Raw genomic sequence first — 24,777 nt, 5'->3', positions numbered from 1 at the left:
ACAAGGGTGGCAACCCCACAAACTTGGTTTTAGCTACTCACTGACCCCCCCTACACATCAAAAACATAAAATTGCGTCCACTAAAAAATGCAAGGTTAGGCCTAAAAAATGTAACATTTCAATGGAGTACATAAGATAGCCGTCTACATAATATTTAAAATGCAACTTATTTTCCACAGAACAATTAATAAATATTAGTTATGATTGATGATAATGATGATTAGAAACGAAGATGAAAGTAAACGTTATTTCTAAAGCGCTATAAAGACATATTTCTTACTTGCAATTCTGCTCTATTTTGCAGAAAAAAATTTCGCCTTTCAAAATGTTTTTCGTGTAAATTGTAGTTTTATTGCAACTGCAATCAGAATTATGAATAAGTCGATGTCCTATTGAATGGATACTTACATACTGGATTCTTGCTGATGTATCTCATTTGTTTTTTGCTTCAGATCCGTACAAATGGCTTGGAAGAAAGATGGTGATTGGAAAGAGCGATATTCAAAGTTATATTCTTCGAGAGGTTTAACTTTGTATGTATATTTAAAACAACAATGTCGAATGTTTTTCCTCGTCATATAATAAAATATAACAGACAACTGTAAAACATATTAAAACATTTACGATGACCGTTACAACTTACATTTACTTTTATACTTGTAAAATAATTTATCAACTGTTTTTAACTTTGAATTTATTTCCGGCATAGTTTAAGAAACTTAATAGCCTACATTAAAACTTAACTGTACTTACGCTGAGTTTTAAACCCTTCACCATCAGTAAATAATTTCTAAATGCGATAATTAATACGTAAGCTGCACATTAGGTACCTACAGGTATTGCTCTAAATATCATACACATTTAAGTAATACCTGTTCCGCTTATGCCATTTATTCAGTCTAACTAATGTAATGCCTCTCGCCAAGACTGATTGGACCGTAAGTTGCATCGACTATCAAATGTTACCTCCAGGCTGAGTCACTCGAGTGAATCATGGATGTCAGAAATCGACGAGATGTGTTTCTCAATAAGCACTGAAACCACAATAAATATGAACGTTTTTCTCAGTAAAATTTAAAGCTATTTTAAGTTTTTACGGTTTAAAGTTATTATAGAGCAGTAAAGTTATTTGTTTTGTAGGTATACTTTGTAGAGCCAATAAATTTGTGTTGGATTTTAGCTAAAAAGGTTTCATTAAATCAATGTTTTTAAAACCTAAGATATGGAAATACTGAAGTGATTAGTATTTACCTCCATTGTAAGATAGCAAATCGGAAACTGGTTAAAAATACCTTCTTGTTTTATCCCAAGCTTCAGGACTATAAAAAATTGTTCATTCGTTTGTGTGTATTTCTTAAGTCTGTTTAAATAGGTAAGGTTCTACAATAGTTTATATTTTAGGGCAAAAGAAGATCCGCCGCGCCGTATTTCATTCATGAGCAATGAGTCCTCTCCCTACGCCTCCTTGCTCGTTAAACTACGAGCCAGTCGTGAGGAATCCACGATCTCTGCGATATCAACTCCACCGTACTTTAGGTCCCTCATGTCACAGCATAGTGAAAACACGTATCGAAGCTGTCAGCAGTAAGTAAATAGCATTATTGCATAACATAAGCACGACGCTTACATTAACCATATCGGAAGCTAGATAAATACGTTGCATAAATAGAAAATAACGTATCATCTTCAAGACATCTGCTGTATGCGGAACTAAACATGTTTATAACTACATACTTGTTGTATGTATTAGGAAAACAAGCCAAAACTAAGTAGAGTGTGAATAGATCAGCAGCTAGATAATAATTACAACTTTAATAAAAAATGCTATATAAAAGAATATTCTAAACTAGCGGTCCGCCCCGGCTTCACCCGTGGTACATGTTTACGTTTTCTCTACATAAAAACCATCCTCGTACTTCAAGGAATATAATAAAAAAAGAATTATCGAAATCGGTTCAGCCGTTCTCGAGTTATGCGCTTACCAACACATTTTGCGATTCATTTTTATATATAAGATAATTTGGTGCAATAAAGGACTCGTCAGAGTAATTCATTTTAATTTTTACTATCAGCTAGTTAGTCGCTATATTTTCTATAAAAAAAATATGAATAAATCTCTAAGAAAGAAATAATGTGAATTGATACTTAGTCAATAAAATGCTCTACTAATGATTTATTGCACATAAATCATTACAATTATTTAATTATTCCAAGAATATTTTATCAAAATATTTGTTCTTCAGACAGTTCTTAGAAGTAGCGAGTGAAATAACAAAGTGGAAGTGATTTTGTCTCGGAAAATATTTGATTTCTACCTTTTCAAATCAATCGTTATCATATCACGGTCTATGAGCCGTCTGGGGTGTGCTCTAAATAAATACATAGAAGCACGAGTCTTAATGTCTATTTGAATATCAAATAACTCTATTATTCTGCACTTGAACTATGATTCATTAGAGCTGATCTTTATCTAGAAATTTACACGAGTAGGAGAGAGTTTTTATAAATAGGCTGTAGGAACATTATTATTTTAATAATAAGTACATATTATGTAAAACATCAAAATTTCGAGTTCTTCGAAATGGGAGGTAGACTATGTATTGTAACTAAACTAAGCATATTGTAAGGCTGTTCTATAATTAAGTACCTAATTACTACCATAAAGTCCATAAACTGATATATTTAAAGATATGCAGTTTACAAAAATTTATATAAAAAGGTTAAAGATTTCAATATTATCTGTGTTGACAGATATCCCGATTTAGGGGGAATGGATACTCTTCTCTTGGACATGGTTCGATCACGCAGCCAGGAAATTCGAGATGAAATACAAGACATCACGCCTGCTTTACCCAGTGAAAACGTGGACGAGTAATGTTATCAGTTTCTTGAATTACCAGATTTTTCCTAGAAATTCATTTATTATCTTGTAAAAGTTGTAAAACATATTCTGCTATATTTTATAGTTTATAAAGGCAGGATTTAAATAAGCACAAAGTTGGATAATAAAACGGCGAAATGTACGTTATTATTTTAATGGTCTTATTTAATTGAAATATAAATGGTCTCTTTAAACATAATAGTCGAAAAATATGGGTGGTACATGGTTACAGGTAATTACATCAAATTCAAATTCAAACCATGTTGCAATATCATCAAATAAACGTAAATGTGTGATAGCATTAACATAGAGCATACTGGAAAAGATTTCATCGCCATTTTTTACGATACGTACATTACAAACAAAAACGTCCCCAGAGGAAGTAAAACGAATCCATGATAGAATAATGAACAACTCCTATTTATAACGAGACAATACCTAGTATAAGAGCCAAGGTTGTTTAAAAAGGTTTTTATTGAATTTTCTCGCAGCTTTCACTCTCTATAAAATTATGTCTATTAATTCATATTCCCACAGCCGAGTAACACAAAGGCTATTAAGTAACAGTGTATTGATTACAACATTTCGTAAATGCAATTGTGATTAATTGAATATTAAAATGAGAATTGCCTTGCCGTGTAAAAAATTCGTGGCAAACGGCAATAAGTGATTCAATAAAAAGTATATATAGTCATTTACAAAAGCTGATAGGACTATAAAAAGGTCTTCTATTCAAAAATATTTTGTATCATGGTTTCAGGTCAATTCCTACTCTTTGAAGAAGTTAATAAGTTTATTCGATAGGATATTCGCAGTTCAGACTGATAAAATACGTCTAAGAGCGTATACGCACTATGCGGGTAGCCGCATTGCGGGTAGCCGTCCGGCTGACCGCAAGCACAATTATTATGTACGTAATATTCATTTCTATGCGCACTGCGATGCGGCTACCGCAGACCGCACAGTGCGCATAGAAATGAATATTACGTACATAATTGTGCTTGCGGTCAGCCGGACGGCTACCCGCAATGCGGCTACCCGCATAATGCGTATACGCTCTAAGGCTGTGAAATATGTAATTAATAATAATTAACGTAGTATGTATATGTTATGTATAGGTATAGTTTTGACAATATAAAGCGCTAGTCGCAATTATAACTTCATTAGGTTTCTATATATTCGAATTTGAAATTTTCATTAGGTTTTGTACCTTGCTGCATTTTCAAAGTCAACCACAGATTTACGGGTGAATAAGACATATAATTTAAATGCACATTTTTTTATATTTTTACAGCAACCCATCGAACGATCCATACTGCATGCATGGATTCAACATGCGTATGACGGAACGCAGCGTTTCCCGCTCACGTTTCTCGCGCATATCCACACGTCGCGATATGGACATACCTTCGATATTGGCATTTACAGCTTCTGTTACGTCACCGGTAATATTATTTTTATTTCACATTTTTAATTGGTAATGTTTTTCAGAGCCACAAAAAAATATTTGTCAATCCTACAAATTAATATGAGCACCTACATAATGTAATAGGTACTTAATTAATGATTTTCAGCTACAAAAAAAATCATTACTTAATCCTAAAAAAATACGAGAGCATAGGGAATTAAAATCATTATAATTCTCAAAATAATTCTTATGATTTTTCGGATGAATTGCATCTATCCATAAAATATTTTCTATTTCTGTCTCTTATATAGTTCCATTTTCTTTTCGTTATAGCCTCAAGTAGAAATACCTGCGTTTCAAAAACCAACTTCTCCAGAAAGAGAGGATATACCACGCTGGTCTATTCGTCGTTCAATGTGTCCCGTGTGCTCACAAAAATGGAGAGATCGTAGCGCAATCAAAAAAATTAAATATTCAGGTAAAATAAAATTATCTTTAACCAATGTAAAGTTTTTATTCATCTGAGATTGTGATAAATTAAGTAAGATGTCATCTTTATCAATACATATAATAAAATTCTAGAAAAGTGGTGTCTGTACAATGAAAATATGTAGAAAAAAATTAGCAGGGGTTATTACTAAATCGATCCCAAACCCAAAACTGTTGTTAAAAAATTTTTTGTCTGTTTGTCTGTTTGTCTGTTTGTCTGTTTGTCGGTTTGTCTGTTTGTCTGTATGTTTGAACACGCTAATCTCAGAAACGGCTTATCCGATTTAGATGCGGTTTTCACTAATATATTGTGGTAAGCTTCATTTAACATTTAGTGTTTATTTCATGTCAATCGGTTCATAAATAAAAAAGTTATGACCATTTAAGTAATCACAGCGAACATTTGCTAAGGCATTCTATACATGAATTAGGTACTTTATTACGTAAATTATACGCTAAAGTTATTCCTTGACATGTCCAGATGATCATATCGAAAGTCCCCAAGCGTGGGGGGGGGTGGTTATGCTGAGGGGGTAGTAGGGGGGGTCAAAGGACCTTTATTTAGATTTTTGCTCATAAGTCTAAAACCTGCACAAATATGTAGCATTATGGTTACTTCTAGGTAAAGTTTCTATATAAAAGGTCTTTGAAATTATGTCGTAGGTATTATTTTTAACCCCCGACGCAAAAAGAGGGGTGTTATGTCCGCTATGTGTGTATTGCGTGTCTGTCTGTGCCACCGTAGCTCGCTAACGGGTAATACCAATTAGATGCGTTTTTTTGTTACATTAGTTGTTTATTATATTATATAGGGGTAAGTGGGAATGAAAAAAATGAATGTTAGTTGTTAATGTAGGTTGTTAATGTAGGTTATACCCAAGTGATATATCAAATGAAAAAAGACGACATGTCAGAAACAATTAGTCAAATTTTATCAAAATCGGTTCATCCATTTATTTGATATAGGGGTAAAAGTGGGAATAAATAAATGAATTTTATCAAATATACTCAAGTGACGTATCTAATGAAAGACATGACGTGTAAAGTACAATAAGACATATTTTATCAAAATTGGTTCATCCATTTATTGGATACTAGCGACCCGCCCCGGCTTCGCACGGGTGCAATGCTGATACTAAATACACTACAGAAAAACTGTGAACGTTGTATATAATAACATAGCGGCCCGCTCCGGCTTCGGACGGGTATAAAATATACTATAGCCGGGCGGCCAGCCGGTACCGCCGCAAACGCTACGTCCCGCAATTTTTAAAACTGTAATATCTTCGAAGATATTCACTTAAATCATACGGTGTAAAGGGCCATATAGATCTATATTAAATGAACAATGTATTCAAGGTATTTAATTGGTTTAGGATTAATGCTGTATTGGTTAAAATCGCTTCGAAAATTAGCCATTATTTGTCGTAAAAAGTAAATGACAAAAAAAGGTATTGTGGGTTATCCATAAGAGATAGACATATACCATCGCGGACTTTTCTGTAGACCTTTTCAATGTGTATAATACTTAGTATATTATTTTGATAAAACTCGTAGGGTTCAGCCTGCGTTTGCAATGTAAGCGGAAAAAATGTAATTTTTTACGACATCACATTAGAAACCTCAAAAATAACAGTACTTCTCCACTATTTAATGGATGTTATTATACATATAAACCTTCCTCTTGAATCACTCTATCTATTAAAAAAAACCGCATCAAAATCCGTTGCGTAGTTTCAAAGATTTAAGCGTACAAAGGGACATAGGGACATAGGGACATAGGGACAGGGAAAGCGACTTTGTTTTATACTATGTAGTGATTAGGTTTTAGACAAAGCGGACGAACCCGCGGGCGGTAAGCTAGTAAATTTATAAAATACAAAGATTTTTAAAATTGTAACTAATGAACGCAATCAATATTAGATTAACTGTAGATAATGGTGTCTTGTTTTACTTACTCACTTTAACTTTAAAAAATCTCACTCACTTTAAAAAATGTAGTATATTTATTATTTACACGAAATATACCTTATAGGGAAGGGAAGATATGGGCTAAAGAGTTAAATAAATAACATAATTATATTTAAATTATTAATTAATTTCCAACTGTGTATTCGGTAGTGTTAACATCTAAATTGATTTGATTTTTACGAAATCTCATAGATGGCGCTGTTACAAAATTAACATTATACAACTTACATTCTTTAAACTATGTTTCTCTTCCCAAGTTACTTAAATGGCATAATTTTTATAGTGTCCATCTAGATATTGTCAAACAACATATTATATATGCGTCATTTGATTATTAATTTCCAATAGTTAACGTGTGTTTGTTCTAACACTTCATAGATGGCGCTGTTTCAAATTTGTCTTTATACTGCTAAGATTCATTTAACTGTTTCTCTGCCCAAATTACGTAAATGACATAGTTTTTATTTTGTAAAGCTAGATAATAGCATGGCTTACTCGAAACCAACATTTAAACATGAGTCTTTAGATTGTACGCTGTCGTAGTACACAGAATATGTAAGAAAAATAAAGGTTCACAGCTCCTCCCCCGAAGGTGATATCATGATAATATGTTTAAACTATCCTCACCCGACCTCTTAGGAATATTCATGCAAAATTTGAAGTAAATCTATGCAGTACTTTTCGAGATTAGCTCGGTCAAACATACAGACAAACAGACAAACAGACAAACAGACAAACAGACAAAAATTCTAAAAACTATATTTTTGGCTTCTATATCGATTATAGATCATGGATTATGTATTCTTTTAAAAAAATATTCAATGTACAGTTTTGACTTTCCTACGATTTTATTATATGTATAGATAGGTATAAAAGTGGGAATAAAAGTTGTCAAATAATATACCCAAGTGGCATATCAAATGAAAGGGCATGACCTGACGTGAGAAGTATGATGAGGCATATTTAATCAAAATCGGTTCATCCATTTATTGATTTATAGCGGTAAAAGTGGGAATGAATAATCGAATGTGGTCAAATAATATAATCAAGCGGCATATCAAATGACGTGTGAATTACAATTAGTCATGTTTTATCAAAATTGGTTAATCTGTTTATTACATATAGGGCACCTTAGGGGTGATAGTGGGGATAAATGATCCAAATGGAGTACCTACCAAACGAAAGGATATGACATGTACATAATATATAGGTATGATTAGACATGGTTTAGATCAAAATCGGTTCTGCCATTTACTAGGGGTGAAAGGGAAAAGTTGAACGTCTGTGAAAGTAGAAGGAATATGGGAGCGGGAGAATAACCACATCCTGGAAATTTTGAACTCTTCTGTACCTAAGTTTTATACCTAGCTCAGTTTAGTAATAAATTTTACTAACAGTTCTTTTGTGTTATTATTTATTTTATTTCTTAACTTTATAATAATGTGTAATAAGTACTTATAATTTAGTTGTATATGATAGTACGTGTTTCAAGACGTGTTTACTCAATAATTGTGTGTTAAGTAGTAACTACTATGCAGTCACTATTCCACGCGGACGAAGTCGCGGGCACAGCTAGTTTTAAATATAACAGCAGCAGGCCTGAGGCCCGAGTAATATAGTAACTAATCATGGAGTGATAATGACGATTAAAAAAATAAATAACTAATATTACTTTCAGGACTCAAAAGAAATATATCAACCGATCTACCATCAGTTATTGCGCCTGCGAAAATAAGAACGGCAAATGCAGTAGGCTAGTAAGTATAAATTGTAATTTCTGAGATGTTTCTGCGTTAAAATATGTAATTGTAATTTACATATTCGTATACTTGTGTAGTTCTGAAAGTTTTGTATGTAGATGGGTAATAACTTATTTACAATTCTTTTAATATCATAAGTCGTAATTTAAATTCGATTTCCCCAGTACCCCAAGACCAATTCCAGCGACTGTGGACAAAGATGTCGGTTTAGTACATGGCGGTTTCCGTAACAGCAGTAACGCGTGGCAATTGACTAGAGCACGAAAATTTAGAGCACCTAAACCACGGCTCCCGTCGCCTGAAGCATCCGCGCCTCATAGTTCAACCGCACCAACAGCGAAGAAAGACCTCGACATGCGTGTTAACCGTTTCCTCACTGATGAATTCATTACACCACAAAGTATTTGTAAATCGTAGTTTTGAAATTTTGTACCTACTTATCTATAATAACACAAAACACTAACATATAATTTCTATATATTATTTAATTTCCATTTTCATATTATTATTGTAATAAAATTTATGCTCTAAAGTAAAAGTTAAGTTTTATTTCATCCAAGTAGAACATTATTTTGTCCTAAGGTTTATCCGAAGTAGGTATGATGCGCTTAATGCAAGACGTGATAAGTTACGGATCAAAACTTTTCTTAAACTTAATCTTTTGATGCTGAAAAACGGAAATCATAAACTAGACAGTTTCTTGTCGGTCTTCTCAGTTGAATCTGCATTCTGAACCGGTTGTTAGTGGTAAAATATGTTGTGACCAAAGTTTTGACCACTGTGACCATGTTGTGACGATTCATAAGTGCTTTTCCACATGCATTTGTTTGAGTTTGAGAGTTTGTATCGTATTTATATGGGATATCCAAGAGATATCAAAGCTACTTAGGTGATAAATAGATAATCTTTTTTTTTTTGAAGGTATGTGATGTTCAGGAAAACTGAAATATCATCTATTTTACCACTATTACCAGTTATTACTTTTACTGAAATCATAATATTACAATACTTTAAAATAATTTAAATTATACATTTCATTATAGAATTATTACTCTGTTCTGCCGAAAGTGACCTGCTGTCGTTTGTTTTGGATCGCTATCACTGTCAAGTGTCACTGTCAAAATTGATAACACAATTTCATAAATATACCTATAATTTTCAGCGGTTTTCTTTTTATCTTAAAATGTTTTCATAGATTTCTAACAATCACCTTACTACTATCAAATTATCCTTATATAATATTGCACGAATTTCATAAAACTACAAGTAGCAATATTTAAACAAGACAAAGTACAATGAAGGTATTGACAATTTTATCACTCTCAAAAACTGCATTGAACATTCTCAAACCAAAGAAGGTATGTACAATAATTCGAGAAAACCAGCATCGCAACCTTATGTCGAAGCAGCTTATTTACCAAGAATTTGGCGATCCTCTACAAGTGGTTAAATACAGAGAATGTGAAGTTCCACCTCTAGGAAGTCAGGAAGTGTTAGTTAGAATGCTAGCTGCTCCAGTCAATCCTGCAGACATAAATACGATACAAGGTACTATACCATACATCCTTTCGGTATTTATTTAATTTCAGATTTTGGCATAAAATAACTTTGTTGAAAAAAAACATTGCATGTGTAATTACTAATTTTGTGTTGTGATTTCATTGATTTAAGAAGAAGTAAATAAGGTATTATATTTTTGTTCTTTTTGTTATTTAGTATTTACCATGTGCCATTGAATTTTTAATAAACTCTAATTAAAAAGATTTTTATTTTTAAGGAAAGTATCCAGTCAAAGTTGAGCTCCCTTCAATTCCTGGAAATGAAGGAGTAGGTTGCGTAGTTGAAGTTGGATCGGATGTGAAAGAAATTAAGAAAGGAAACAAAGTTATAGTCACAGTTCCTCTGCAGGGTACATGGAGAAACTTGGGAACATTTCAGAAATCATCATTACTAGTTGTTCCAGATGCATTAGGAAATGTAGAAGCAGCATCACTCACTGTTAATCCTTGCACAGCATTAAGAATGCTTTGTGATTTTGTGTGCCTAAAGGAAGGAGATGTTGTCATACAAAATGGAGCAAATAGTGCCTGTGGTCAGAATGTCATTCAAATATGTAAAGCGTGGGGTATCAAGACTGTAAATGTTGTCAGAAATAGGCCAGATATTGCAGAATTAAAGAAGTATCTTCAAGATCTAGGAGCCACATATGTTTTCACAGAAGAGGAAATGCGCAAAATAACTATATTTAAAGGTGAAGTTAAGAAACCACAGCTTGCTTTGAATTGTGTTGGTGGCAAAAGTGCCACAGAATTATTTAGATATATGGATCATGGTGGCATTATGGTCACCTATGGAGGTATGTCAAGGGAACCTGTAATTGTTCCCACATCAGCATTTATTTTCAAAAATAATAGCTGCAGAGGATTTTGGATGACTGCATGGAATAAAAATGCTCCAGAGGCAGACAAAGAAAAAATGCTTCAAGAAATTATCAAATTGATGTTATCAAAACGACTAAAGGCACCAATACATAAAATGGTTAAGTTTGATAATTATCAGGAAGCTTTGAAGAATGCACTCACACCTCAGGGATTTGCTGGATGCAAATATCTTTTTGAATTTGGTGATTAATAAAAGGGTGTCTTTACTACTTTGTAATGTAAATGTAATTTACATTCCTTGAATGGTTTGCTTATACCAACTAGAAGTGCAATTGGAAACTTATAACCATTACATAGTACAAAAGTTTCTGAGAAAATGAACTTTATGTTATTATTTAAATTATGTTAAAATGACTATCAATAATTAGAGTTGTAAATAAAAATTGTATCATAATTTATTTTTTGTTTCAATGACCGTCCAATGTACAGTTAGGTACTTTAAAATACTTAAGTAACTTATTTCACAATATTAATCCTTTTAAAGACACTTAAATTATAAAAAGAATGACATTTTTAAAATGTTCAATTATAATTAAAAGACTAATTAATAATATCTTCTGCATCATTATTAAAAAAACATTGTGTTTGCAGGAAGGAATTTTTGCTTGCCTAAGTTGCCAATCGTACCAGGAGATGAAGGTGTGGGTGAAGTTGTGGAAGTAGGGAGCCATGTGTGCACAGTGGAACCTGATGAAAGAGTAGTCATCACTTCTAAAATGATGGGTACTTGGCGATATTACGGTATTTACCATGAAAGAGACATTCATGTAATTTCACCTAATCTACCCCTACCTGAAGCTTCTATGCTTACCACCTCACCTTGTATGGCATATCGAATGTTAAGAGATTTTAGAAAACTTAAACCAGGTGAAACTATTATACAAAATACTGCCAACAGCGCATGTGGACAATCTGTTATTCAACTTTGTAGAGCTTGGGGGATTAATTCAATAAACATAGTTGCCAACCACTGTGGTTTTGAAAGTGTTAAAAGGAATCTGTTAAATTTAGGCGCAACTGTAGTGTACACCCTTGAAGAAGCTGAAGAATTGTCTAGTTTTACCACATCTTTAACTAGACCTGTACTAGCCCTAAATTGCCTTGGAGGCAGGTATGAAGATGTGTTGCTAAAACTTTTAGAATCCAATGGCACTATTGTTTACTATGGATTTGCATTTGATTTGCCACTTGCAAAATGTTGTCTGAGGCCTGATGTACACTACAATAAATTTCACTTGTGTGATTGGGATACGCATGCTACACCTGTTCAAAAAGATATCATGATGAATAATATCATACAAATGATGGTCATTGGCGATTTTAAGGCTCCCATTCATGAATCGATAGAATTAAAAAATTATGTTCATGCTTTTAGAAACACTGTTCCCTGTGAAGCATTTTCTGTACTTAATTACATATTTGATTTTACGATGCCCTAAGGCAAAACGTAAAACGAAACTATGTTTCTCAACGAATAAAAAAAAATATTTTTGAGTGACACTTGACGTTGACAGTTGACATTTTAAATCATAATTTGCGAAAAAGAAAACAACATTACACAAATCTGTAATATGCAAAATTTGGTCTGTGTTCATTTAAAAATATGTACCGGGTTGAAATGGCATAGGAATATTTTATAGAGTATTGATTTATAGACTTTATATAAAAAATGGATGCAAATGGATATGAAACTTTTGAATATCTTCAACCAAACAATGTAGAAAACACTGACCAACTATTTATTCTTCAGAATGATGGGACATTTCTTGCAAGTAAGTGAAAATCTGCATCTTTATATACATAATTCAAGATTTAATATTAAATACAAAATATAACTTATTTTTTGAAAAGAATTAAATTTAGCTCATGTTATCAATTGAAACAACTTACTATATTGGGAAAATTTATTACTATTAATTATAATAATATCAATTTTTATTTATATTAGTGAATAGACCTGTCGAGTATGTAACACAAGTACAAAATGTAGAAAATGTGTTAGAAGAAGTGCAGCCTGTATATGATGTTGCACCTCAGCAATTTTATGTTGATGTTAACAATTCAAATGAGTTAATTTCGGTACCAGGTAAGAGATTTCCATTTTTATTTTTAAGTTACTTAAATTATTATTTGATAATAATATTTATTATAATTGTATTGAAATAGAAAATATAATAATCTATGTGGTTTACATAATTATTATTATTTGCTATTTATATTACAATTAACTAGGCATTAATTATAAATATATTTCCAGATGAATTTATCTTACCTACAGAATCAAATAGCATGTATAGTAATAATTATTTGCTTCAACAACCTTCTAATTCTTCTGAAGTTCAGGTGAATATTAAATTTTATATTTACGTTTTTTTTTTAACTTTCTATTGAAGGTTATATCATCATTTAAGCCTCCTAGTCTATGATTAGAAATATAAAAAAAAAGTCACGGGTGACACAAAGTTCACCGGCTCATCTAGCAAGAAAAAAAGTACTTAATTTATTCATTTTTTAATTGTGATAATGTTATTTACAGATGCAACAAACTGTTGGCCAAATAGCAGAGAGTGTTGTTGAACAGATGATTTTGCCTGATATGAATGTTCCTATGGGTGTAAATATTAATGAAAATTTAGAGGCCAATGCTATACAAAATAATGGATGTACAGAGGTATCAATTGTTGATTTGCAATTTATTTAAATATTAACTGCAATTTGTAACAATATATGCAAAAGAAACCTACAATATTATGTAGTTCAGTTTTGGTTGTCACTTACAACTTAATACTTGTAAAAATATGAACCAGTAGATTGAAAATGTTTTTGAATGTAATTTACATAGATAGTATATATGTCACGGCTAAAGGTAGGTGAGAACATAAACTTAAGATTAGCCGGCTAAACTTAGGTTTATTTTCGACGAGGTGTTAATGTTAGTTTGTTCTATCTTTAGCCGGCTAAACTTAAGTGTAACCGCAGGCCCGTGGCTAAAAATGTCGGGGTGGGTAGATTTGGTTAGCGCCGGGCCGGTGGAGGGCTTGAGGGGCCCGCACAGTGCCAGAAAACACTCGCCCTGTTCCTTACATGTATTATAGTAACCAAATCTACCCACCCCGACTCAGGGCAGAAAGCTGGTGGCTAGGTTAGGTTAGGTTAGAACTCTTAAGACCCGCACGAGCCGAGCGAGCGCAGCGAGCGTGCTGCGGCAGCAGCCGGCGAAGTGCCAGAAAACACTCGCCCTGTTCCTTACATGTATTATAGTAACCAAATCTACCCACCCCGACATTTTTAGCCACGGGCCTGCGGTTACACTTAAGTTTAGCCGGCTAAAGATAGAACAAACTAACATTAACACCTCGTCGAAAATAAACCTAAGTTTAGCCGGCTAATCTTAAGTTTATGTTCTCACCTACCTTTAGCCGTAACATATATACTACATGCAAACAGCTGTTAAGATATATCGGATAATTTTTATGATTTCATCTTCTAGATCACGATAACTGATGAACAATATAAAATACTAGAACAAAAAGGATGGATCCTATTAGATACTAATGATAAAGTTTATTTAATAGATACATTGGGTCTGCATGACATAACTAATGATACTCGTAAGTATTTTATAACTTTATTGACCAATTTTTAATATTATTAATAACTGGCTGCGCCATAAGTGATAAGATCCCAAAACAATTCATCTTTGACAAGAAATATAAGATATAGCTACGTGAATACACGTCAGAACACAACAGCGTTGAAGACCTACTAATCTTCACGGACGGGTCTAAGACTGGAAATGGCACGGGTGCTGGGGTCTTCTCTGAGGACCTAAACATTAACATCTCGCACCCCTTGGGACCCCATAATACAGTCTTTCAGGCTGAATGCCTAGGACTTCTACTTGCAGCTTCGGCCATAATTAAAAGAAATGTAACAAACTATTCGATTCGGATCTTATCGGATAGTAAAGCAGCACTCATGGCAATCAAAAGCCATGAATTCACTTCAGGGTTGACCCTTGAGTGTCACTTAGCCCTCACTAAGGTATGTGACCTGGGAAATTCCCTAGTATTACAATGGATAAAAGGACACAGTAGCTCACGTGGAAACGATGCCGCTGATATACTAGCCAGAAGGGCATCTGAAACACCGGTCATGGGACCTTTTCCCATTATACCGCTACCTGCTAGCTGGACCCGGATGATGATTACCCAGCTCACTAGCACTGCTCAGAGAGCGGAATGGTCATGCAGATCTGATTGCAAGCAAGCCAGAGAAGCCCTACCGGACATTGACTCGAGACTTGCACGTCGGCTTCTCAACCTACGTAGAGTGCAACTACGCGTAATAACAGGGACCCTCACAGGGCACGGCCCCTTTAACAAACATCTCTTCAATCTAGGGATCACAGACAGTCCGCTATGCAGAGCATGCATGGAGACCGAGGAAACGGCAGCCCACGTCATCATGGAATGTAAGGGGGTTGCGGAGTACAGGGCAAGACACCTGGGGTCTCCCGGGTCCCTCCCCGAAGCCTTTGGCAGCCCTCACAAGCTGCTTGGCTTCATGGAGGAGCTCGGGTGGTTTCAATTTTAGCTGGTTTCCCCCACCTCCCTCTCTCACGCAAAATAGGCGCTTGACGTCGAGTTGCGGAGAAATGCCCGTATTATTATTATTATTATTTATTAACTGGCTGCGCCCATTGGTTTTACCCGCGTAGCTCCGCTTCTGTTGATATTATATAGCCCATAGCCTTCCTCTATAAATGGGCTATCTAACACCGAAAGTATTTTTCAAATCAGACCAATAGTTCCTGAGATTAGCGCGATCAAATAAACTAACTCTTCAGCTTTATAATATTAGTATAGTTTTATTTAATTGTAATACATACTGATATATTAAACTGATAGATTTATTTAACTGTTTTTTACAGTAGCTTTCATTTTTTATTCAATAATACTCTTTCGTTTGGTTTCAGAGTTAATTCAAAAATTAAGAGCACAGATGGTCAGTGCAGAACCAAGCTATAGTGAACCATTTGCAAGGTATTATTAATGTTTAAAAATATCAATAAAATTGTAAATAGTATCCTTCTTAAATAATTTAAAAATAAATAACAAATCCTTTCTATTTATTTTTTATTTGCAGTAATCAATTACCAGCTAAAATGGTATTAAACGAAGGTATCCCCAATAATGTAAATGCTGAGCAAGCAACTATCCCATATGTGACTGAGAACAGCGAACAAATCAACTTACAAACAATAGATATTCAGTCCTATCAAACAATTGATGGTATGTATAAGACAGTGCGCGCACGAGCAACTTTGTCTCCGCAACTATTTTGTCTCTCCACCCATGGGCTAGTATGAAAGTGCGCGCACGTAGCGACGCAACTCCCCATACAGTTGATGGGAGAGACAAAATAGTTGCGGAGACAAAGTTGCTCGTGCGCGCTAGCTCTAATAGTATATATTATTAAAATACAGATAATTGATTGTAATCATTAATATGTAAATAAAATAGCAAATATACATGACGTGTGTTCAAATTTTTTAAGTACCTAAAAATTAAAAAATGCTTATGTTGCCTCAAAAAATATAATATATAATTTTTTTTTAAGTATGTATTCCTAACAACTACTTGAAAAATGAAAATATAGTTAAGTACTTTTTGCTACTAATACCTAGTTTGTGTATGTTTCAAAATAAATAGCATTGTTAATAATTTTTTTATAGAACCAGAGGCCCTACCAATTTGTGATAAAAAAGTTCCCGATTTGATGCCCCTAGAAACAGAATTTCTTGAGAACACTATAAATGAACTGGCTGAGAAATATGAGAAAAGTGATCCAAGAATCAATAGTAACACGATAAAAATTAAAACCAAATTTTCGTTGGAAGGTAACATTATTCTAATAAGAAATTTTTTTGTTTGATGCTAAATAATGGGATTCGGGCAGTTATTAATAAAAAAGATTTAACACTTTTTCAGAAATTCCTGAAGAAATTATTATAGGTAAAACAGTAAATGGTAAAAGGTTGGTCGCGAGAATTGCTAAGCCAAAAGAACCTGAACCACCAATAGAAACAACTACTCCAGAAGACATATCAAAGAAATGCAAACCTAAAACTTGTATGTATCCCTAATATCATTATTCCAATACGACTATCTTTAAATATAAACTTTGTTACCTTTTTTTTTAATTTGCCAGAAATTATCGAATTGTTGCACGTTTTATATTTAATAACGTTTTTTTTTTTTAGAAATAAAAATACCGAAACATCTTTTGTTTCATAACATCAACTTATTAGCTGTTTGTAATAATAAAGGTAAATTTTATGTTTTTTAGACCCAACGATAAGTGCATTCCACCAAAAAATAGAAAAGATAATTCAGCAAGCAGTTAGAGGTAACATTAAACCATTGAGCGAGGAAGAAGTATTTGCCAATGTGGATAAAGTTATCCAACAATTGTTACGAGTGCCGGCGTTCAAACCCGCGGTTATAGAAAGGAAATTAATTTTGACCAAGGTATATAGTTACAAGTACTTATATAGCCAAAGTTACGACTTGTAAGCACATAGATAGAATTTTTGATTGGAAATCTCGATTTTCTTATCTCTGCCTTATTGTATGTTGTATTTTGTTACATTGTTTGACTTAGGAAAATAAGAGATTAGAAACTAATTAAAACATTTTGGAAGTTAATATTTCAATTTAATATTTACTGACTTACTCAGTTAAAATTACTTTTAGTTATGCATAATATTATATTTATATTTCTTTCCAGATTATACTTACAGAAAATAAAGATCAAACCTCTACTGAAGAAAGTGATCCAATGATTATTACAGGAAAAGTAGTTCAACAAGATGAGAAAAAGTGGGGCTTCCAATACATACCAGATATGCTTGAAAAGATAAAAGAAATGAAAGGTATATTTAACTACTAATTATAATTAAATTAAACTATCTCTATCCTATAATATAATGAATTAGACATACTAGAAACCAAACTCGTGATCGAATTTTTTCTATTCTTTATAAATTTATATTTATAAAGCATTTGAATGCCATTAAACCAAAAATATTAAATTTATACTAGAAACCAATTAACGATTGCTTGTCAATAATGCCTAATAACCAGATCATATTCAGAAGCGCAAGAGCCAAGACGGAAACTATCGTCAAAGTATTTCTTATAGAGCATTTGTTAGGGAAATTTAAAAAGCGCACTTGCCGTGCGTAATGGGAACTATTATAAACGTAGAAATTTCTGCGAATATTAAAAATCTAATTTAATTTCTTGTGTCTGTAGATGACAAGGACAAAGAGACCAAAAGGCCGCACGAAGGTGGCGATGTTGACGTCACTTTTCTACAAATTCATGTGCAAGAAGTGAACAGTCCAGATGGCCTAGCACGCATGTCTATTACATTGAATAAACGAGGTTTGTTTCTTGCTTGATTTTAATTGGATTGATTCAAAATTTAGTATAGCACCGGGCAAACTTCTTGGCCGAAAAGTAGCGTGGTGGGGAAAGTTTGCACATCAAGTTTTAGAACATTTTTATATGCATTTTTAATTTTTATAGCTTCCTCCCACCACGCTACTTTTTGGCCAAGATGTTTGCCAGGGGCTATACCATAACTAGTAATCTATCGTATGAATAATGTAAATAAGTGCACTGACTGCTTTTTTCAGCTACGCCCGATAAAAAAGGGTCTATGTTCTGCGTCGGTAGTTTCTTGAGTTCATTCCTTATAAAAAAAATACAAATGTTTTCTCTGGATTATAGTACAGAGTCATATGAAGAGTAATTAATATTCAATAAAATTGTTTATAAAAAACTTAGAAAAAAATATTTTCTTTTTTCAGTTATTCTTCTAAAATCTAAAAAGTTAACTGAATTACAAGAGAGACAAATACCATCTCCAAAACTCAAACCGGTGTTCGCGTGTACAGCGTGCGCGGCCGTGTTTAAGAGGAAAGCGCAATTAAAATGTCACTTACAGGTAAGAAATCATATTAATTTAATGATAATAATTTATTTATTAATGATAATGTATTTTTAATGTTATTGCTAATATTGTATTTGCTGTATAGTCTTATATTACTTTCTACTGTTGTCCGCTGCTTCGCCTCCGTAGTTGGAGGCAATTCCCGTGGGATCTACATGTCTTACGGCTGTAAAAAGTAGCTTACCCTAACTATCTCTAGTCACAAAAATGAAGATATTATATTGCTCCGTTACGACGCAAAAGAAAGACAAACCTACAAACACGCTTTGGAATTTACAATTATTAAGAATTTTTTGAAATTCCAACGTTTTTAATAAAGTGCCTTTCTTTTTTCTTATAGGTTCACAAAATGGACTTCGATTTTGATTCTCTTCTCAGAATTCATTCTAAAAATACCAACAACCCCTATAAAGTTGTAGAGTTGGGTCACAGAAAGGAATTTGTATGTAATGAATGTCACGTAAGTTGTTTTTAATTTTTTAAGACTAGTTTGTTCTTTATTTAGGTTGTTTTTCAGATATAGAAACATCTTGCACATTTTCTACTTCTCGATTTTTTAATTTTTATTTTAAGATATTTCAAAGATTTAATATTTTTTTTTTTGTAAGTTTTATAATTAAAGTGTAATTAAAGGATACTGGGTATGGTAATAAAATAACATCCTGCTAAATTTCACTCAATTTTTCAGCATAAAACATCAAGAGTCAGCATGATGCTCAGACATATTAGATCTCACTTCAAAATGTCTGACGAGGACACAGATGAAGAAGAATCAAATGACAGTGAACAAACAACAGACGCAAGATACAAATGCAAGATGTGTTCTTCTATATTTTTATATGCGGGTTCACTTTCAAAACATCTTTTAAGAAAGCATATCAAAGTTGGATAAAAGATTTTTCTTTTGGTATTAGCAGTAATTTTAATAATTTTATGATATAATACAAATTATACATTTGAATGAATTGACTATGAATGTACATATTGTATGGATCTCAACTTGATAATAAAATATACAATTTATTTATTGAATAAAGAATGAAAAGCACAATTTTTGTCTTGTCTGTTTAACAAATACCAATGCAAGATTTTATAATACTTTTCTTATAATCCTACTCTACTAATATTATAAATGCGAAAGTTTGTGATGATGGATGTATGTGTATGTATGTTTGTTACTCCTTCATGCAAATAACAATTACAATGAAATTTAGCACACATATAACTTGGAGTTTTTATACCTGAAATGGGTATGTATGTGGTTGTGTGGGTATGTGGGTTTTTCTTTCTCGTACGAAAAGCTAGTCTATCGTAATGATCAAGGGTGGTAATAAAAAAATTACTTGCATAGAAAACTGTAATATAATATTTACACTTTAACATAATATTTAACATTTTAAAAGATATCAGAAAAATCTAAGCCTTCAAGTTCCTCCATTTCATCAACTTGTATGGTAGGTGAGCTATTAATATCTGAAACGAAAAGATATACTTAAATATTTAAATGATAAACAAGGCTTTATATTACAATTTTTATTTTTTCTATTTATATTGCATCAGATTAAGTAAATTACTTTAAATTAAATGGTGGTTTTCAATTACAAGTAAATATTCTGTAGTAAATCAATTTTATGTTACATAATATAATCATAAAGAACATTATTTTCATAGCATCAAGTGGCTGTTCCATTATTTACATTTGACTTCCCTTATGCAGCTTAAAAAAAGGAATTGAACTGGGTATATCATATATGAAAGCAATCACTAACCTGATATTTGTTTCTCACGCTTTATAATCATAAATTCCTCATTAGACAATTTAACAAAACCATTCGGCAACTCTTCATCATTTACAATTGCCGTGCTATATATGTAGTATATATTACTTATTGTAATATTCAGGTAATGGTTTTTAAAAGCACTGCCAGTTGTTAGCACAGTTGGATTTTTGAGGACTAGAGCACAATATTCCGATGCAATGTATGGTCCAAAGATTGTCCATGCATCCCTGTGCAGGGTGCATTTTATGTGACCTGAAATATATATAATGTATGAAATTTGATTGGCTCTATAAATTTGATATTATTCTTGCTTTTGATGATACGTATAGCATGAATACAAATTCATATTTGATACATATAATTACAGACTGCATCTCTTTTAAGATAATGTTGGTCTCTTTATAATAAATTTGGAATAATAGTTAAATCCTTAAGGTAATTGAATGTAATAATCATAAATTCATGTAAATAACAAAAAAATAGCTAATTAATAATACCTGTTGCATCTCTTAATGTTATTAAAGGGTCTATAGCAGATCTATCTATAGTTACTACAAAAGCTTGTACAATTTCCGCCTTCCTTCTCCTGAGATTGCCGGCTAATGCCTGTTGTTTTATTGATTTGATCGTGTTGATATTTTTAATACTTTTTGTATCTTCTAAAAGCCTCTTCCACAGGGGTGTTTCAAAGAGACCTTGTTGCAAATTATTTTGTGTTGAGTCTATGTCCTAAAAAATGTCACATATAAGTCTTTTAGATAACAGTTTAATCCATCAGGCCCCAGAATCACAGACACAATAGAAAATCTATTGTGTCGCGGTCGGATCTGGCCTGTCGGTGGTTGAGTGGTTAATATAAAATTAATGGTTACATGGAGATAAAATTTATTCCTCATAAATAATACCTGTGAAAGTAATTCCATCTGACATAATGGATTGTTGTTTGTTTCCTCCAAAGTTCCTGTAAGTAAACCAGCAGGACCTGGGAACTTTCTTTTATTTGTATGATCAAAATGTGAATTTATAATTTTTCTCTTGGTATGCTTTGGTGATATTTCATTTTCATTATTTGCTTTTCTTTTAAGCTCTATTGCTTTATCACCTATTTTATTTTGAGAATTACATTCTAATTTGTTATTAATCAAAGGCACTTTTTCTACCGTGGATGTATCAATAGTGGTTGCATTTCTGCTCTGAAACTGTGGTGTTTTAACAAGTTTGCCCGATTCGGACACCTCGGGCAAATCTAACTGGGATAATACCTGCAAAAAACCATACATTAAAAAACTTAATACTTAAAATAAATTATCCGTCGAAAGTTATTACTATGTACCTGATCGTAATCATCAGATTCAAACATTTTATTTAGATAATTAGCATACTGTTATTTGTAATTTGACTAATGTTTTGTTGTATTTCTATTTTCTGATCAAATTTCCGCAAATTCAGTTTTCATGTCAGTTTCAACTGTCAATTGTCAAAACCCATTATACAGTTTTTTTTTTTGCTTTTTCTTGGTAAGAAGATGAGTCGATTTGAATATTAGCATTCATGTTCACGAAATATTTTATGAGTATTTGATAATAATATATTGATATATTATGTATTGCTAAACATCAAATCAACATATTGAATTCCTTCGACACACAGATCTCTAAAATACAAAATTATTTTGTACCGAATTATATATTTTGACTAAAAACTGAAACCGTTCTCACAAAGAGATGTTTTTACTTTAGTATTCTAAATTATTGTAATTTATAGCTCTATGGGGCAACATAGTGCTAGTAGGATCCTAAAAATATCACAGTCAAGTCCCTCTTAGATAAATATTTATTATAACTGGGTATTATTTTTTTAGTCTAAACATTTATAATAGATACACATGTACTTTCTTTGTATGTTTTTCCCACAGTTTTACCATGCCTTTTGATTTGATGACATGCCTCCACAATATACTCTTTGCTCGGCTATTTTTTTTTATTTTGTAGTCATAGATAAATTTGTATTTATGTTTATGTCAGCTCATGACAATCAATATGCTAATTTAATAATATTGTCTAGTTGGAAGACGTCTTTTTTTCAAAATTTCTCTGTTGTACTTTTGAATATTAATTATCAATAAATTATTATACCAGTTTACAAAAGATGGGAACATTTGATGTTTATGATCCATTGAGAAATGTGAATATAAATTTTACTGAAGAGCAACTAATAGAAATTTCAGAGTGGTTTGATGCAACTTCTAAGCCGCGTTTGGTTATAAACAATGGAGATCCCATAAATGTTATAACTATAGACGATCTCAAACAGTTTTTGGAGCTTAAAAAGTAAATATATAAAAAAAGATCGATAAACGATGTGTCAGAAGTGAAACTTCTTTGGCAAAATCGTCGCCTTAATCCATGACGTAACGGTATTGCCATGACTTGACCGTGAAATTTTACTCTCAATGCGCTTATAAAAGAAGTTTCACTTCAATAAAGAAAAAGTTTAATAATTAAAATATTAAGATAAGGTATTCACTTATATCTTTATGATTTGGTATTCAGAATTTTCAGTGTCACGCACAATTTTTATAAGAATCTTAAACAAAAAAAAAACTCTATTATTCTCTAACTTTTATCGCATATTGTGATTAACATTTTAAAATTCATAATTGGTAGAATTCATAGAAGAAGTTTTCATTATCCATCCTATGGAGAAATTATGATTGAAGCAGAAAAATTAAAAGCTGGTCTATCAAGAATGTTAACAAAAGAACAAATGATTTATATGTTGAATAAATGGACGTTGATACCAAATTTAAAACACGAATTAAAATTAGCTTTTAAGGTATAAAAAGTGTTACAAATTATTAACAAAATATATCATAATTAAGAGGTTATTTAAATAATTATATGTATGTACCCACGTATGTACCACAAAAATAACGGAATGAATAATAAGTGAATAGGACCGCTTCATTGGTACAGTGGTTAACGCGAGAGCGCAGAACCGAGGGGTCCTGGGGTCGATACCCGGTGGAATCAAAAAAAAAAGTTCGGTCTGGCCTGCCAGATTGATCACCTACAGACTTATCCCTAAAGAAAAATCCATCAGTGAAACAGATGTATGCATAATGTAAAGCTTAATGCATCTGTCCCTTACTTCACTAGCCAGGGGACATGGGACTTCACACATTTACATATTTTATAAACTGAAAGCTGATTCCTAGACTTTGAAATGGCTGATGACGCATAAAATGCTCTTCGCCATACGAAATAAATGGCTTGTTTATTTATTACGGGCCAATAGCTGCGATATTTTATGTTTTTTGTTTTTATTTCTAACAAAATAAACTTTAAAACTTATATTTTTGTTAGGTTTTCGACACAGAAAAGAGAAGTTTTTTAGACATAGAAGAAATAAAAGTAATTGTGAATACCTATGGTGATGTTTTTAATGAATCGGAAACTTTAGAAATGTTACGTGACGCAAATGTTTCTGGAAATGGAAATGTGTTCTATGAGGAATTTGTTGAAAGTATTTTTAGCCGGGCGCCTGAACTAAATGAAATAAAGGTAGGAAAAGGGAAATAAATACATTTTTATAATATTATAAATATATAAATATTTAATTCGATGTAGATGCAATGTAGATTCATTGAAATGATAAAATAATCTATTTTGTTTTTCATTGAATTTCTTAGGCAGAATACTTATATGACGATCCTGATGAAGATCCCTCAGTTCCACCTGAAGCTGTCCCAGAGAATATGCAACAACCACCACTAAAAGATTCTAAATAAATAAAGTCCTATTTCACCTTACATTGGTATTTTATTTCCGTGTATGAACTCTATTTCTCTATATGAACATTCATTAAGATTATAATATGTTATTAAATAAATATTACAATATGTGTTATTAAATATTATAAATATATAAATATTTAATTCGATGTAGATGCAATGTAGATTCATTGAAATGATAAAATAATCTATTTTGTTTTTCATTGAATTTCTTAGGCAGAATACTTATTT

General features: G+C 32.3%; 5 protein-coding genes across 5 annotated transcripts; 4 read left to right on the top strand and 1 right to left on the bottom strand.

Annotated features, from left to right (window-relative positions):
- Positions 1–359: 359 nt before the first annotated feature.
- Positions 360–9,062, top strand: LOC149481083 (uncharacterized). Its single transcript, XM_089706204.1, has 7 exons — positions 360–533; positions 1,402–1,584; positions 2,752–2,871; positions 4,176–4,326; positions 4,623–4,767; positions 8,428–8,506; positions 8,674–9,062. Exons 1-7 carry the CDS (start codon positions 463–465, stop codon positions 8,924–8,926), a joined length of 1,002 nt encoding a protein of 333 aa, XP_089562330.1. The 5' UTR covers positions 360–462; the 3' UTR covers positions 8,927–9,062.
- A 540-nt stretch (positions 9,063–9,602) lies between these two features.
- LOC149481082 (enoyl-[acyl-carrier-protein] reductase, mitochondrial-like) lies at positions 9,603–11,356 on the top strand. The gene is made up of 2 exons (XM_089705926.1): positions 9,603–10,057; positions 10,287–11,356. Exons 1-2 carry the CDS (start codon positions 9,805–9,807, stop codon positions 11,138–11,140), a joined length of 1,107 nt encoding a protein of 368 aa, XP_089562052.1. The 5' UTR covers positions 9,603–9,804; the 3' UTR covers positions 11,141–11,356.
- Positions 11,357–12,509: 1,153 nt separating this feature from the next.
- On the top strand, positions 12,510–20,023 carry LOC149481081 (uncharacterized). The gene is made up of 15 exons (XM_089706189.1): positions 12,510–12,722; positions 12,899–13,036; positions 13,208–13,293; positions 13,487–13,621; positions 14,441–14,561; positions 15,929–15,995; positions 16,099–16,244; positions 16,688–16,852; positions 16,944–17,084; positions 17,302–17,483; positions 17,743–17,887; positions 18,270–18,401; positions 18,830–18,966; positions 19,313–19,432; positions 19,661–20,023. The coding sequence occupies exons 1-15, from the start codon at positions 12,620–12,622 to the stop codon at positions 19,862–19,864; spliced, it is 2,022 nt and encodes a 673-aa protein (XP_089562315.1). The 5' UTR covers positions 12,510–12,619; the 3' UTR covers positions 19,865–20,023.
- Positions 20,024–20,315: 292 nt separating this feature from the next.
- On the bottom strand, positions 20,316–22,221 carry LOC149481080 (homologous recombination OB-fold protein-like). Its single transcript, XM_089706190.1, has 5 exons — positions 22,087–22,221; positions 21,659–22,015; positions 21,251–21,482; positions 20,742–21,005; positions 20,316–20,445 (listed from the first exon to the last, which is right to left on the bottom strand). The coding sequence occupies exons 1-5, from the start codon at positions 22,111–22,113 to the stop codon at positions 20,369–20,371; spliced, it is 957 nt and encodes a 318-aa protein (XP_089562316.1). The 5' UTR covers positions 22,114–22,221; the 3' UTR covers positions 20,316–20,368.
- Positions 22,222–22,835: 614 nt separating this feature from the next.
- Positions 22,836–24,576, top strand: LOC149481079 (uncharacterized). The gene is made up of 4 exons (XM_089706026.1): positions 22,836–23,083; positions 23,420–23,588; positions 24,119–24,316; positions 24,445–24,576. The coding sequence occupies exons 1-4, from the start codon at positions 22,902–22,904 to the stop codon at positions 24,541–24,543; spliced, it is 648 nt and encodes a 215-aa protein (XP_089562152.1). The 5' UTR covers positions 22,836–22,901; the 3' UTR covers positions 24,544–24,576.
- Positions 24,577–24,777: the final 201 nt, after the last annotated feature.

The sequence above is a fragment of the Colias philodice genome, chromosome 17, assembly GCF_061535455.1.
Source record: "Colias philodice isolate Cphi_HAF_F1 chromosome 17, ilColPhil1 Martin Lab GWU primary, whole genome shotgun sequence".
Classification (NCBI taxonomy): Eukaryota; Metazoa; Arthropoda; class Insecta; order Lepidoptera; family Pieridae; genus Colias; species Colias philodice.
Note: the sequence above shows the minus strand (reverse complement) of the source record. Positions and strands in the feature narration are given on the sequence as shown.

Excerpts from the sequence above, each read along its gene's own strand:
- LOC149481083 (XM_089706204.1), top strand. The coding sequence starts at position 463 with ATGGCTTGGAAGAAAGATGGTGATTGGAAAGAGCGATATTCAAAGTTA. Across the intron at positions 534-1,401 it reads TCTTCGAGAGGTTTAACTTT|GGCAAAAGAAGATCCGCCGC; the intron begins GTATGTATATTT and ends TTTATATTTTAG. Across the intron at positions 4,768-8,427 it reads CAAAAAAATTAAATATTCAG|GACTCAAAAGAAATATATCA; the intron begins GTAAAATAAAAT and ends TATTACTTTCAG.
- LOC149481082 (XM_089705926.1), top strand. The coding sequence starts at position 9,805 with ATGAAGGTATTGACAATTTTATCACTCTCAAAAACTGCATTGAACATT. Across the intron at positions 10,058-10,286 it reads AGACATAAATACGATACAAG|GAAAGTATCCAGTCAAAGTT; the intron begins GTACTATACCAT and ends TTTATTTTTAAG.
- LOC149481081 (XM_089706189.1), top strand. The coding sequence starts at position 12,620 with ATGGATGCAAATGGATATGAAACTTTTGAATATCTTCAACCAAACAAT. Across the intron at positions 14,562-15,928 it reads TGACATAACTAATGATACTC|AGTTAATTCAAAAATTAAGA; the intron begins GTAAGTATTTTA and ends GTTTGGTTTCAG. Across the intron at positions 18,402-18,829 it reads TATTACATTGAATAAACGAG|TTATTCTTCTAAAATCTAAA; the intron begins GTTTGTTTCTTG and ends TTCTTTTTTCAG.
- LOC149481080 (XM_089706190.1), bottom strand. The coding sequence starts at position 22,113 with ATGTTTGAATCTGATGATTACGATCAG. Across the intron at positions 21,483-21,658 it reads AGATGGAATTACTTTCACAG|GACATAGACTCAACACAAAA; the intron begins GTATTATTTATG and ends GACATTTTTTAG. Across the intron at positions 20,446-20,741 it reads GCGTGAGAAACAAATATCAG|ATATTAATAGCTCACCTACC; the intron begins GTTAGTGATTGC and ends TTTTCGTTTCAG.
- LOC149481079 (XM_089706026.1), top strand. The coding sequence starts at position 22,902 with ATGGGAACATTTGATGTTTATGATCCATTGAGAAATGTGAATATAAAT. Across the intron at positions 23,084-23,419 it reads CAGTTTTTGGAGCTTAAAAA|AATTCATAGAAGAAGTTTTC; the intron begins GTAAATATATAA and ends CATAATTGGTAG. Across the intron at positions 24,317-24,444 it reads CTGAACTAAATGAAATAAAG|GCAGAATACTTATATGACGA; the intron begins GTAGGAAAAGGG and ends TGAATTTCTTAG.